The sequence below is a fragment of the Panonychus citri genome, unplaced genomic scaffold (assembly GCF_014898815.1).
Source record: "Panonychus citri isolate SS breed McGregor unplaced genomic scaffold, ASM1489881v1 Contig00072, whole genome shotgun sequence".
Classification (NCBI taxonomy): Eukaryota; Metazoa; Arthropoda; class Arachnida; order Trombidiformes; family Tetranychidae; genus Panonychus; species Panonychus citri.
This window is the reverse complement of record NW_026515477.1, coordinates 1,079,953-1,096,105: the sequence shown is the minus strand read 5'-3', so window position 1 is coordinate 1,096,105 and position 16,153 is coordinate 1,079,953. Positions and strand designations below refer to the sequence as shown.

Here is a 16,153-nt window from a genome sequence, read left to right as displayed (position 1 = left end):
GGAGATGATAATAGAAATCAAATTTCACCTAAAGATTATTCAAATGAATTAACTGATGAAATTCAATCAAATTTTCTTAATGACATTTCTCTTGATGAGAATGATAATAATAATAACGATGAAAATGAAGTTATTGATACTCCTTCGATCAATAATATTATCGATTCTCAATCAGCTGATGTTAGTAAATCTAAAAGAAAACAATACATTACTGCCGATAAGCAAATTGGGCAACAACCAACATTAGACTTTGCATCTAAACGATTAACTCGTTCTCAATTAACAGCAAAGAAAAATGATCTTACTAATGTTAATTATGATTTGATCAACTTTTGTTATTGTTTCGATTTTTATAACTTGGATGATAAATTAGTCTCTTCATTATCTTATGATTGTTTGTTTTCTCACCAAAAAGATGAGAAAAATTTAGACTCAACTTTTACTCATGTTACTTTTGAATCATCTTCTTCTAATTGCTTTGCAGTAAACAAAAATTTTCTCTTCTTTTGCTCACAATTATCAAATGATAAACACTTTCACAAGTTAAACTTGAGTAACAAAATTTTCTCTTCAGTTGATCAATTGCTAATCAAATTGTTTGTCTTAAGACAAGTTCCAATTAATTTTCTATTCTTTTATATTCATTTACATTATAACTTTGTAATCATCAACTTAAGTTTCTTGAGATATTCATTTTGTTTCAGTTCTGTGAATTATCTTCAGATTGTTCTGAAAGTTAAAATTTTTATAATTGTCACAATGTCTGATCGAGATAAACTTACAACTAGAATTGAAAAACAAGGTGACGATGGTGAATTTTATGAATTGTTTTTCCCTTCAAATTCATCATCTAATGATGGTAATGATTCAACAAAGGAAAACCCAACAACAAGTGGACAAAGTGAAAAATCAATCAATTTGCCTGAAAATTTGTTTTCTTCAATTGCTCCTCTTGATTATAATCTGAATTCTAATTCGGGTAATTCATCAAAATCCACTGAAACTGTTAATGTTACTGAATTTAAAATCGCTTCACCAACTTCATCAATCTCATCCAGTTCATCAACATCATCTTTGACCAAAGGTCTCACTCAAGTGAAATTAGACACTGATGAACATGATATAACCATCAACTCTTCATCATCTGACGAAGTTGAAATCTATGTGGATGAAGATTTAGTTCAACAACCGATTCCAAATTTCAAACCTAATAGGTGGAGAAACATTGCACCTCAAGATCTTTCTCACCATTACTTTACTTCTGGTTATAGTGAACCTACAGTTCAACCTGAAGGTGCAAGGCCAATTAACGCTCGTCCTTTTCACCCATTCCTGAAGTTTACAAAATGGAAACAAAAGCAGAATTGAAAGAAGAGCAACTTCAACTTCAACACAAACTGAACCTAAAGGTAAAGAAAAGAAAACGAAACAAACTCAACATCCGATCAATCCTGTTCCAATCGACTTTGAATTTCCTCAACCTGGAACATCAACTGGAATAACTTGTCCTCGTTATAAATCAACACCAGTGAGATCGTTTTCTTCACCACCGAAACAATCAGTTTCTTATGATAATTCATTCAATTCCTCTTTTGAGAATCAACATCAACAGTTACAAATTGAAATTCAAATGTCCTCTAAAGAGATGAATCAATTTAAATGCTCATCTAAAAGACGATTTCCTCGAAATGTGAACTTTCATGAAGAGGAATATCCACCCTTTAAAAGACAATATCATCAACAATCATCCAAAGAGTTTCAAGATTCTCAAACTCATCCCGGTCCAAATGATTTCTATTGGCCCCGAAATACTTATCCTGCTCCTAATCCAAATGCTCCTCTTCCTGATTATTTAACATCAGAGAGATTCTTTCAAATTAAACAACAAGTTGAAAAAGAAGCAAGTGAATTGAAAGAAACTCGTCAGAAATATTTTCAATTAATCAAGGAAAAGATAAAATTAAATCTAATCGATATTCCTGAAATTGATTCATTAGATATTGACGATGTACCTAAAGGTTTACCTTTATCAAAAGTTATTCTTATCAACATTCATGATATTCTGGACACTATCAAATGTAATCTCTGTGAACATATTACAATAAGTCCACTTTATTGTACCAACTGTAACAAGTGGTATTGTTTATCATGTACCTGTTGGTTAAGAAAAGTAATCGTCAAACTGAATTTTGTCCCACCAAACAACAAGGAGAAAGCAATGTGTTTAGAAACTCAATGTATCGTTAAATTTACTTCCACTAACGATTATCCATTGTTCAAAAAAGTCCAAAAATCAACCACTTTTGATAAATATTCATCAGCCTTATTTATATGTCGACGACATTTCTGCAATCAACAGATAAAACCAGTTGATTATTTCAATCATGAAAGATGCTGTCGATCTGGACTTATAAAAGATGATTATGATTTCGAAATGGGATCAAAATTTAAACATGGAGAAACATTGAAAACTTTTGTTAAACCTCATAAAATTTTCTCTCATTTAGCTCCTCATCTCAAAGTAGCTATTGCATCAACTTCATCTACTCCAACGAACTCAACTCATTCAGAGATGGAATAAAAACATGCTGAATATGCTTGTACTTTGATTGAAAGAGACGCTAATCCAATGACCTTTTTGCTCCTGATTATATAAGAAATCATATTCCTGGAGCAAGAATAAACTATTGGAATTGTTGGCGATTAAAAGATCCAGCCGAACCAGTGAGTGAACATGAACAATTAATGCAAAATATGGATTCGAACCATTCATGGGACACAAACCGAATTCTGATCATTATATCAGACCCAGATCAATTCATTGGTCTCAAATTCCGATTATCTCTTAAGAGAAAATGCTGAATGGTTCTTGTTAAATGAGAACAAAAAGAAAAAACAAAAGAGAGAATGGCAAGAAATCAAACGACCATATCATGAACAAAATCAGCCATTCATCAGAATTAATGTTTTCTCACTCATTCATCCAGAGAAAGTTGAATCAATTCTTAAATCAATTAAACTTGACTTTCCGTCAATAAGAGATATTGATAGACAAAAAATTAACTCAAGTTATCGACAAAGAAGAGATTCATCATCATCATCATCATCAACCTCATCTAATTCATCTCGACCATATGGTCATTATCATGAACTTAAACTATCACAAACTACTGAATTATTTCATCGGTGTTCTCGTGTTCAACTTCCAAAACTTCCTGAAAGTTATCAACAATTAATCAAAGACAATACCGATAAACATTCAAATCCAAAGTTAATATTCTCTATGAATATGGCTTATTGTGGTGTATTTACTCAATATGAACGACCTCAAGGTATAATTGAGAAAATTGAACAAAAGCCGATTTGGATAGTTATTGTTAATGGACACCAAGAAATTGTATATGAAAGTTTTGTTCGTTATCAACAAATTGAAATTATTCAGAGTGAACATCATGGATTGTGTCGATCTGATCTTCGATATGCTAAAAATTTAGATTCAGTAAGAGATCAAGTGATTCCCTATTTGGTTGTGTGTAATCAACTGATTGGTTCTGGTCTTATTGCTCAACTAAATGCTCTTGGTTTAACTAAGAATGAAATCGATCGTCTAAGGTATAAAATGAGAGAAATTACTCAACATTTTTCTCCATACTTGAAAAGTCCATGTTCTCTTTCTCTTATATCATTTCTTGTGTTTCGAAAGTTCACTATTGAGAAAAAGGCTCATTCACCTGTTGTGGAAGCTTTAGTTTCTCTTCAACTATATTTAGCCTTTTGGCCTGAGATTGAAAATAAATGTTCGGAACTGAAAGATGGAATACATAGTAAAAATATCGAACGTACCTGTGGTAATAAACGAATTGCTCAGTTACTTGATATTTATTCTACTCGTGTAAACGCTGGAACTGACGAATGGCCTGAAAATTGGCATTATTACACTTCAACCTCAAGGAATTGTCCAAGTTTTAATAGTGATACTTCACCAACACCATCATCTCCATTAACACCACCACCAGAAATTTTGAAATTCATGTATTACCAGAAGAAGATGAACCGATTCATCAAATGAATTCTCGGCGATACATTCACACGGAATCTTCAAATTTCAACACTAAATAAATAAGATGAACTGAAAGGTGTCTTAATCAAAATCCACTGAATCTGTAGGGTAGAGATTTAACCCTTCACTTCACTTATTAATTTTATTCATTTAAATTTAACTTTAGTTAATTAATCATTTTCATTTAATCAACAATTAACTAATTACAATTAACAAACATTACAACTTTAATTAACAATTAAACTTAACTAATCATTTTCTTTAGAAAAACAAATTAACAGTTAATGATGGAGAGACAATAGTCTTGTCAATTCTTATGAAAATAACCTTCTGGTTTTAATCATTGGCGTCAATTTGCTTTTCTCTTTCTTTACTTACTTTTCTCTTTCTACAAATATTTTCTCTTTCTTCTTATCTTCTTTAACTTTTGTTAACTCTGATTACATTACCATTTTTCCCACAGTAAGATTTTGTTTTAACAACAATTAGTCAACAATGATTATGTTAAAAACTTAAGTTAACTCATCTTTGATCTCTGACTTAATTGTCTGTTATCAATTAACAAGATTTACCAACGGATAAAAAATATTCAATTGAATGGATTAAGTATAAATACAAATCTAATCAACAAATGTATCTTCAGTCTAGTTAACACTTTCAATCTAGATTCGTTTTCTCACTTATGAATTTTATTCTGTGTTCTTATTAGAATTTCATTCTAATCATTGATATTTTCATTTTCTTTCTATTTTAATAAAGTCTTATTTAACCAAGTTTACATCTTAAGATAATTGAAGTGAATTCTGTATACGAACTATTATTACTTGTAAGTGTGAAGGGCAGGTAAGCATCTTGTGAAAGGTCAGTGTAACCGTTGTTACTATCTAACAAATTAAAAACCAAGTTATTCTTATCTGGTTTTGTCTCTATTGATATTGTTTATCATCTCTAAGAGGCCAGAATTAAAAGTAAATTGATACTTTCAACAATTGTGACTCTGTTTTAATTGCTGGATGAAAAACCTTAAGGTGACATTATCAAAGTAATAGTGACTTTTGCCTTAACTTTACTTTTTTCCTTGGCAAAATCCCTTCAGTGTGAAAATGAAGGGTATGAAGATGAATTGAATGTTAAATTCTAAGGTTACCTTATACTAAACAAGAAAATATTATCATTTATCACTCATCAAACTGAGAGATTAGAGTGCAAAGGAAATAGAGAAAAGAGAAAAGAGAAAGAGTGAAAAGTTGTTATGAAATATTTGCTCATTCACTTTTCCATGAAAAGAGAAGAAAAATAAATTCTGTCGACAGACATGATAATGATTACGATGATTGTAATGCTGATGGCAAATAAGATGATAATGGGAAGACAAAATATGCAATAATAAAACCTTTGAGCATTCATAACTTTCAACCAGAACTCTGAGAAACTCATCATGATTGAATTCAATTCTCAATGGTCAATGTTATTTTTTTCCTCATCATTTCTTATTGTCCATTACCAATAACCTATTGAAAAGACAAATATTGATTGAAAGAAATGAATAATATGATAATTGAATCAGTTCCGTATAATATAATATCTATGATATTGATATAATTTCAATCATGAAAAATGAAAATTGGAAATTGGAAAATAAAGATTACCCTGTAGTTGATTTTTTTTCCAAGCAATTAACTAATCAATAATTGAACATCTAATACTATCGATACCTGTTAGAAATGATCACTAAACTGTTCAACTTTAATACTGATCCATATTCAACGGTTGAGATAAATATTACAATTATAAGCCTCTTAACAATAGTCATAGATAATCAATCAAGTTAAACTGTAATGATAAAGTTAATTGTGGTAATTTGAATTTTCAATCGACTCATTTAATCAATGATAGGTCTTAATCTTTTATCTCAATGCAAATATCAAATGAATTGAGTTCAATCATTATAATCAATGAGACTGTCAATCTGATTGAGATCATCTTAAATTGTTCAATTGATTATCAATTGATTGAAATTGTAATCGTTGATTATTAACCTTGTTAAATTAAAGTCTTGATAATATGCTTGTTATCTTATTATTATTACTTCAATGTGATTATTATCTTTCAATGTTAACTCATTGACCTGAACATAATGGTCACTCTGTTATCATTATCATCCTTTTCCATTGATAATATTATTATCATCTAGTGAAGAGAAGAAGGAGAAAAAAATAATGACAGGAAGAAACAAGGATAAGATATTATTCTGAGGAGGAAAAAAAGGAATCACAATGAATCATCATTCCTACACCATCATCATGAAAATCTGAACATATCACCTTTTATATCTTCTCATGATGATGGAGAGTTTTTTTTCTTTAACATTGTGATTCCAAAGTACGGAAAAAAATCCTTATTAGTGTCGCCAAGAGTTCCCAACATTACAGTTGATGTGACGAGTTCACCGACAGTTTTGTGAATAACCATGAATTCCAAATGAATGATAATGTGGTTATTTCATTTTCTCATCTGTGGTTAAGGTTATGTGGTTGAAAAAAAGTTCTGAAGTATATAAAACATGTACATGAAGAAATAGGAAAAGCATTAAGTTTATAACGATAAGATGAACAGGGAGAAGAAAAAAAAGAGTAACAATTGGATGAGAAAAATGTAATTCTAAGGGTCTCCCTGTATCTTCACGTTCGGTTTAACATTGAGCTTAGACTTTAATGTTAGTATTTGAATTTTGTTGAGATGATTTTATCCAGTCAACGGTTTAATACTTTGATTGTAATTCCAATTTAATCTACTTGTTCAACTGAATTCTGACCTTTAGCTTCTTCATGATTTACTTTTTTTTTATCTTCTATCAGAAGCTAATAGTTAATTCTTGTTTACTCAGCATTTTCTTGTATCTCTGCTTGATAAAATTGGATCAAACATCCAAAAAATATCGTAACAATTAAATTTAATCATTTATCTATTCTCATCTATCAATAGCTTACTTTTTAGTCCACAATTTTTCATGAAAACGAAGGAAAAAAGTCAAAGATAATGAACATCAGGGTGATCTACACCATAGTCTAATGGGTTAATACGTTTTTCCAGATGAAATGATTAGCCTGTGATTCTGATTTTTGATTATTAATACTTTGAGTATTCCAATCAAATGCTATCGATAATATCGCTAGCAGAATCTTTGAACTGGCGAAATTGACAATTTTCTGCTGATTGTCAATGAATTGTAAGTGAGAGAATTGAAAGTTAAATATTCCCTTGATGTTATGTGTTGATTGAATTCTCGAAGAGTAATCAACATAATCATGAATATCTTGACCAAATTTTGAATATCTAACCACATGAATGAGAGAGGTTGAGTGAGCTTGGGTCAGAAATCTCATTACAATTTTTTTCTCTATTCAGAACTATTTTATCTGAAAATTTGGTCATTTTTTATCATGTTGAATCCATTGAATCATTTAAATAATGTAACTGAAGCTCATTATGGTTTACCTTTTACTTGACACTTGATAATCAGTTAAATTGTTACGTTACCATAAAATTAACAAAAGTTATTATTCAACTTTTCAAAATCCTTATCATCTAAAGGTAAAATTATACGATTTCAACCTCAATGTTCAAGCTGAATGTCATTTAAATCATTGAGATCTAAATTCTCAAACTTAGGTTCAATTTTCATATTTCTACGTTCCAATGCTTAATATTACATTGAAAATAACTCTTAATAATGGTTGACCATCAGGGTAAAGTTCATGTTGATGATAACATTTAAATTGTTGTTATTATATTTTCCATCATTGAATCAATATTATGCACAGAGAAGGAAAAGTTAATGATTACATGGAAATCGGTAGAAACTTTTAAACCTTTCAGGAAAGAAAAGTTCATCTACACACTCAGTAAGATACTTCTCATTATTTGTGAAAGATTAATGAAGGAAATGGATAAAAAAGATAAATACTGGTATTTGTTACTCTCTCACTGTGATTTTTTTTCATCTCCTCTTATATAACTTTCATTCCAACATGATAACATTGTTATTATCCAGCAGAAAACTTCAAATATAAATAAAATCGTGATTCAGAGTTACTATTGTTTCGTTGTAACGATAACGAGTCTCATTACCATATTTAAAGTTTCATTTCATATCAAGTACTTTACTGAATATATCAAATGTCTCATGAATTACAGGGAAAAAAAGTTAAATTATAGTTACTATGGTTATTATATCAATAGAATTATCAGAATATCATGATAATTTGAGTCTTTTAAGATAATCCATTGGTAATTGATGGTTAAAAAGAAAAGTTCTTCATCTATTCATCCATTTATCACTTAGAGTTTTTTTCTTCTTCTTCTTTGCTTTTCCATGTTTCTTTTATTTTACTTTGGATTCGAGTTTGAACTGTTCAGAATCACATGTTTTCTTTTTTTTCTCTCTACTTTTACCTTTTTTTACTTCTAAATTTTCATCCAATCATCATTCTTATCCTCTTGACCTGTTCCAATAATAATGATAATGTTTTTTTACTTCTTTTTACTAAGTAAATGTTGATCAAAGTTCTGTTCAAATTTTCAGAATTATTATTGATGTTTATCTCAATTCCTTACTTTTTTCATCGCCAATTCAATTATCAACATGCTATTATTGATTGAATTCTCATTTTTGTTTTTTTCTAATCTTTTTTTATACAAAATGATCAATTTTCTGTAGATCTGAAGACGACCCCACGAACAATCGTTTCAACGAAAGTAAAAGTCCTGACCTGACGCATTTTCCGGAAGAAAAGCTTAAAAAAGATGGTAACTAAAGTTTTCCAAACTACTTCCTGCTCCATATAATCCCTAATCTCCCTTACCACAGTTTCAAATCTTAATTACAATGAAAAAAAGGCCAATGATCGACATCAGTTAATCCGATACGAAATTAATGAAGGTTATTAGAACAGTCTTATTACTAAGTTATCGTTTTCTGAGAATGTGTTTCTGAAGAAGTTGTTACAACTATTTGAAAACTTTTCTCGCCGAAATTGTGTCGATAGAAATGAATAAGGATACAAGATAATTGAATTAAATTCAATGGTTTCATGTAAATGATATTCTGAATATTTTACACAAAGTCAATATTTGAATAAGAAGAGAGAAAAAAATTCTCTGAAAATTCATCATGAAGCTTTTTCTTGTTTCTAAACTTTTGAAACTATTAAATAATTCTCATGTTTTAAACTGAATTTTCTAATAAATTCTGTATTCTTTACCTTTAAATAGACTCAATTGGTTCTCATTCTAAGTTCCCGGATAGTTCACCAATAGTTGTTGCTGTAGATTCTGAAGGCAATGTGGTAACTAGAGATATCGATGATAATGTTGCCGTTTTTGATAATATCACCTCACGAAATACAATTCCTTTTAATCTAGATGAACAACCTGGACTGATTACATCGAAAACTTACCTGATAACCGATAAAAATGCTCGAAATCGAGAACATGTTCTATCACAAGTTTCATACTCAGCATCGGCGAATAAGTTATCATCAATGGTACAAGATGTAAGCGATTCAGTGTTACAAACAGTTCTACCATCATGAAAAGAGAGAAAGAGAGAGAGATGAGAAAAATGTTAACTGTAATGAAAAGAAGAGTGAAAATATCATCAGAAAAAAAAGTTAAATGAAACTTGAACAAAAAGATGACAATGAAAAAAAACTCATAAAACTTCAACAATAATCATTCTGATGAAGATAACCAACCATGATAATATCATCATGAGCGAGTGAATGTCCAATCATTGAGATAGAAATGAAACAAAATGATAGAATGAGAAAAAAAAGATACAAAGAATTACCTGAATAATAGATATCACCATGTTCGTTGAGTTCTTCACCTTGAGTAACTTTCACGTTTCGAATGTTTTTTTTCTCACTTTACCTGTTACATTATTTTAATCGATATGTTGTTACCTTTGGATTTTTAATTTACCTTCAATTTCACGAAAATCGTCCAACTTACTAACATGAAGCTCGAGAAAAGTTCATCTCGATTTCTAGATGAATATCAAGTTATCATCAAGAACATTTCGTCTTTTTTTTGTTTTGAAATTTTCTCCAAGTTGATGATTGTTTACTTTTCTTATTTGATTTTTTTTTCTTTTTGTTTTTTTTTCATGGTTTTCATTATGTTCCAATAGATTCCAAGTTCCTATTCAACTCCAGTTTGATTAATTTGTCTCTTATTTCCTACGATAACTGTGAGCGAAATGAAACTTATCACAATTAACTAATCATCTTACATGATAATAATGTTGATTGTGTGTCCGAATGAAAGAGACGATCAAAATTGATACTAAAATTGTGACGAAAATATGATTTTCATTTTTTTAAACTGTTTCATTTGTCTTACCAATTAACTATTATGTTTTCCAATCATAACAAATTATTCTGGAAATTTATCAACAATCAACAATCAACAATCAACAATCAACTAATCATCATCACCTTCATCATCAACCCTTTTACCTCTTTGTGCCTTTAACCTTTTATCATATCTATTGAAATCTGATATATATATATATATTTAAATTCATATTTTGTATCTTAATGTTTATGATTAATGAATAAAAAAAACTTGTAACAATCAACGATACAATTAAAATGATTTTCCATCATGATTTAATCAACAACAAGATCCAATGGATATTAAATATCGTAAGGTGATTATGATAATGATATTATTAATTATTAATAATTAATGATTATGGTTCGCATTGTTATCGTGATAATAAGTTATTATCATTTTAATTTTTACGAATAAAAAAGTTGATCATATTTAATTTAATTGTAATAGTTGAGTAATTATCGAGTTGATTATTATATTGAATTGTGTATATTCACAGTTGATTATATAATCGTTAGAATTTCAATTTTTTTCATTCAAAAGAAAATGTAATAATAGAGTAAGAAGAGATTTCGAAAGAAAAGTTTTTTTTTTAATTCTTTCCACTCTCGAATATGTGACATTTGGATTTATTAGAACTTTTATTATCCAAAGTTCGAATTGATTTTTAATGTTCTTTTTTTTTATTTCGTTGTTCTTTTTTCTTCTAATGATTTTAATTTCAAGAATTTAATACAAAGTGCTAAAGGTAAATAAGAATATGTAAATTTACATTTAATATCGATTCGAGATTGAAATGTTCTAATTGAAAAGTTCGTATGTACAGAGAGAATGGGGATATTTTGGTTTTCTATTTTCTATCAGATAATAATAATAATAATAATAATCTATTTCTTTTTATTTTCTCACAATTAAATGCTGATTTTCATTAGATAATCAATTCAATTTTTATTTACTCCTTTTTAATTAGGTTTATTACTCTTTTCTTTTCGGCTTAAGAATAGTAGATAAATAAAACAATTATGATTATAATTAAGAGAATAATGATCATATTATTCAATCGACGTTGAAATAATTGGTTAAATTTAACACTTTCTCTTTCAAATTGTTTACTTTCCTCTTGTAATAAACTAATTGCCGATTCCAAGTCCTTTAATTTACGTTTACGATCAACCGATTTACCAACAGTAACTTTTAACTTATTTTGTAATTGTTGAGATTTATTTTCAAGCTTTTCCATAATTCAACAGTCAATCCCAATCCCAATCACAACAGTTAAGTTCTGTTGAAGAAATAAAAAACAATTTACATTAATTAACCAGTTAATTGTTATTGGTGTATATCATTTTATCAATTAATTTCCATTTCTGTCAATTTTTTGAAAATTTTCCTCAACCTTTTAGTTACTTTTTCCACCAACAGATGGCAGCACCTAATTCGCATTGCGAGTTGTAAACATAACATATGATTCAATTGGTTACATGTTTGTTTTTTTTTGATCAAAATTGTTTGCAAATCAATTGATTTGATTGTCTTTTGAAATTAATTTAATTTAACATGCCTACCATTAGTGTTAATCGTGAGCATTTACATAAAACCTTGGGTCAAGTTTATAGTGAGTAATGGTTTTTCTGTTTCGCTTTTAGTTTCTAATGTTTTGCTAAATTTAATTTTCTTTTTTTCTATTCAGCTGAAGATCAATTTAATGATTTGTGTTTTGAATTTGGTCTTGAATTAGATGAAATTGTAAGTATAGTAAATTTTTTAGTTAATCATTATTATTTTATGCTAATTTTTGTTGTTCTTTTATGATTCTATAGACATCAGAAAGAGAGATTATCGCTAAAGAAAAAGGTGATGATAAAGCTATTGGTGCTTCTACCGATGTAATCTACAAGATTGATATACCGGCTAATCGGTATGATTTATTGTGTGAAACTGGATTAGTTAGAGCTCTTCTCATTTTTCAAGGAAAAGTTGACATACCTCAATTTTTGGCTATTGATCCGGCCGATTATGGGGTCAATAAGATTGTGGTCACTCCAAATGTATGTAACGATAAACCAAATCAACGGGAACGTTTTCTCACATTTGCAATTTGTGATTCTTTTTACTAACTGAATGTTAACCAATCAATTGTTACCTTAAATACTTTTTAGTATCCTGATTGTATTTCTAATCTTTTTCTCTTATTATTAGACTAAATCAATTCGTCCTTTTGTAGTCTGTGCAATCTTACGGAATATTACATTTGATCAAGTTCTCTACGATAGTTTCATTGATCTTCAAGATAAATTACACCAAAACATTTGCAGGTAAGAATAGTTTCCTTTCAATCAATAAAGGTTTACCTTTAATTACTTTGGAAAATCTTTAAATTGTTTCCATTTTGTTGTTTGATAATTTAGAAAACGATCTCTAGTTGCTATTGGTACTCATGATTTGGACACAATCAAAGGTCCATTTCTTTACGATGCTAAACCACCTCAAGAGATTAAATTTGTTCCTCTCAATGAAACCAAGGAATTTAATGCTGTTGAACTCATGGAATATTATTCGGTAAATTCAAATTGGTAGCCAATTGAATGTCAACCCAATTAAAGTTCAAATTTCTTTTTTCAATCTCCTACAGGGTAATAGTCATTTGAAACCTTATCTACCAATAATAAGAGATAGTCCCGTTTACCCAGTGATCTATGATGCCAATGGTGTTTTACTCTCCCTACCTCCGATAATCAATGGTGAATATCATTTACATAAGATTTTCCTCTCCCAGATTATTTTAAAATTTACTAATGAAACTTTTTTTTCTCTCTCTCCATCTTCTTCTCACCCCCAGGCAATCATAGTAAAATTAAACTATCGACCAAAAATATATTCATTGAATGCACAGCAACTGATGAAAATAAAGCTTCCATCGTACTGGACACTATCATTTGTATGTTCAGTTCGTATTGTGATCCACAATTCCAGTAAGTGGTCATCAAAAATGATATATATTTGATTTCTAAATTGTCGAGAAAGAAATATCATATTATTAATGAAATTTTCTCCCATCATTTAAGAGCGGAAAAGATTCAAACAGTCTATGAAGAATCCAAAGAGACAAAGATTTTCCCGGTTAGTAATTTTACTCCTCTTATTATGAAAAAAAAGAGACAATCAACTGATTATTTAAATTTCCAATTAGAAACTCAACTCTCGTATGGAAACCGTGGCAGTTGATCGAGCAAGTCAAATGTTAGGAGTTAAGTGAGTAATATATTGATCAGTTTTTCATATTCATAACATTATAACGGTTCTTTGTTTGTTTGTTTGTTTGTTTACTTTCAGATTACCTAAAGAAGAGATTTGCAGATTATTACAGCGAATGGGATTAAAAGCAACACCCAATAAAGATAATTCAATGATTGATATTGAGATTCCACCTACTCGACATGATATCCTTCATGCTTGTGATATTTTTGAAGATGTTGCCATCTCATATGGATACAATAATATTATAAAAAAGTTTCCCAAAGTCGTAACCATTGGTGCTCAATTTTCACTTAATAAATTATCTGATCAAATTAGACATGAACTTTCAAGATGTGGATATACTGAAGCATTAACATTCTCCTTGGTAAACAATACTGTCAATCTTAATTAACCATACACTTATTTTATTCTCAATTTGTTTTCTCATTTCATTAACTTTATTTATTCATCTATTTTTTATATTTATCAATTTCTATTAGTGTTCCAAGGATGATATTGCTGATAAAATGAGGATACCCGATGAAATTTCCAAGGCAGTTCACATTGCAAATCCTAAAACAATTGAATTTCAGGTTAGAGAGATTGATCACCTTTTAATATTATCTTTTCCTCTATATATTCAAAATATCCTGGTAACTAATTGTATTGTTTATTTTTCTTTTCTTTCTCTCTCTCTCTCTTTTTCGCTTCTATTAGGTTGCCAGGACTTCTTTAATTCCTGGATTACTGAGAACAGTTGAATCTAATAAGAAAATGCCTCTGCCACTAAAGCTATTCGAAATTTCCGATGTTGTCTTGAAAGATTCGAGTAAAGGTAAAAGAGATCCACAATTTTCACTCTTCTCATCTTTTCCTTTATAAATCTTATTTTGATTATTCTTTTTTTTTCTCTTCTTCACTCTTTCTCTCTGTTTCTCATTTTCTGTCTATGTATTGGAATGTATTAATCTTATGAATTAAGATGTTGGCTCACGAAATCAGCGAATGTTATCTGCTCTTCATTACAACAAATTTCCTGGTTTCGAGGTTATTCATGGTTTACTTGACCGAATCATGCAAGTAATGGAGATTCAATATACTTCTCAAGGTTCAACTGATGGATATTATATTGAATCAACAAATGGTGAGTTCTCAAGGTACAAGAAAATGAGAAACTGATTTGAAACTGGTGTATATCATTGAAACAACATCTTCAATCAACAACAACATTAATACACACTTTCTATCTTTGCTTATCATCATTCTCATCATCATCTTGAGTTCTAATTCCTTTTTATTTTTCTCTGTTTCTTCACTTTTCACTTCTCACTTCATATATATAAATATAGATGAAAGATTCTTACCTGGTCGATGTGCTTCAATCATCTACAATAGCAAATCAATTGGAATCATGGGTGTACTTCATCCTAAAGTTATTACCAATTTTGAATTAACCCAACCATGTTCAGCATTAGAAATTAATGTGGAGATTTTCCTTAAAAGATAAAAATCATCATGAAACATGAACAACAATCAATTCAAAGTTTTTATCTTGGAAAAGTCAAGTTTCCAAGATGAGTAAACAATCATTTCTGGATATATTATATACATGGGCTCTGGAGTTAAAGAAGACAAATCTTATCTAAATTAAGTGGATTGTCATTTATTGAACATTTTCAACTAAAATATTGGACCATAAACCTTAAAGGACTTTAATAAAGACAGAAAGAAAAGAAAGATAAATAAACAACTATAATGATTATCTTTAAATCACCAATAACTTCAATCCCAGTACATTAGGAGAGGAGAGAAAGAGACTCAAAGATGATTAAGAAATTGCAACACCATTAATATAGATTAATCAATATATATATATATTTTAGGTGAAATCACTACTGTTCCTGTAAATTGGTTCAATCACTGAACTTTCAAGTTATTAATGAACTTTATTTAACACTAATGATTACAATCAAGTCTGGTTTAACTTTCGATTAGTTATCAACAAACTAATTATTATTGTTATTGTTACATCGTATATATATTATACTTGGTATAGATTTTGCTTAAAGTATTTTCGCCTGATTGATTGTTTATAATAAATCTATCATCAATCAGAATTTAGGATCATGTTGATGACTTGAATAAACATTGATCTGGATTCTCAGTAAACTCAATTTCAGTTTATAATAATACTTTGGAGATGAAATTGAATGTGAGTTAATTTAAATTTCGTTGAATTTTATTAAGAACCTTTCATGCCCTCAGGTCTAATATTGAACATATTTGGAAAAGATTCTCTTGATCCTGAGATTTATGGATGACAAATGCTGATGATAAATATAAGATTTTTCTTTCGATAATATAAAAGAATTGAAGAAAAGTAAATAATTTCAAAGAAGATGATGAAGATGAAATAACGATATTTACTTATGGAAAACAGTGATTCCTTTTTTTCTG

At 29.1% G+C, this 16,153-nt stretch overlaps 2 protein-coding genes across 6 annotated transcripts in view; both read left to right on the top strand.

Moving 5' to 3' along the window:
- LOC128386512 (B-cell receptor CD22-like) overlaps positions 1-10,720 on the top strand; it is a 52,133-nt gene extending 41,413 nt beyond the window's left edge. For 2 of the 5 annotated variants that reach the window (XM_053345551.1, XM_053345549.1), the window contains exons 12-13: positions 8,781-8,869; positions 9,335-10,720. In XM_053345551.1, coding sequence (XP_053201526.1) covers positions 8,781-8,869; positions 9,335-9,654 — 409 coding nt within the window. In that variant the 3' untranslated portion in view covers positions 9,655-10,720. The remainder of the gene's footprint in view (positions 1-8,780; positions 8,870-9,334) is intronic. The other 3 variants (XR_008324902.1, XM_053345550.1, XM_053345552.1) reach the window with 3 other exon arrangements.
- Positions 10,721-11,919: 1,199 nt separating this feature from the next.
- On the top strand, positions 11,920-15,870 carry LOC128386514 (phenylalanine--tRNA ligase beta subunit-like). Its single transcript, XM_053345554.1, has 14 exons — positions 11,920-12,074; positions 12,150-12,205; positions 12,280-12,507; positions 12,659-12,774; positions 12,868-13,018; positions 13,092-13,200; positions 13,299-13,431; positions 13,525-13,579; positions 13,650-13,711; positions 13,793-14,081; positions 14,197-14,289; positions 14,414-14,531; positions 14,679-14,840; positions 15,046-15,870. The coding sequence occupies exons 1-14, from the start codon at positions 12,017-12,019 to the stop codon at positions 15,201-15,203; spliced, it is 1,788 nt and encodes a 595-aa protein (XP_053201529.1). The 5' UTR covers positions 11,920-12,016; the 3' UTR covers positions 15,204-15,870.
- The last annotated feature ends 283 nt before the right edge of the window (positions 15,871-16,153 follow it).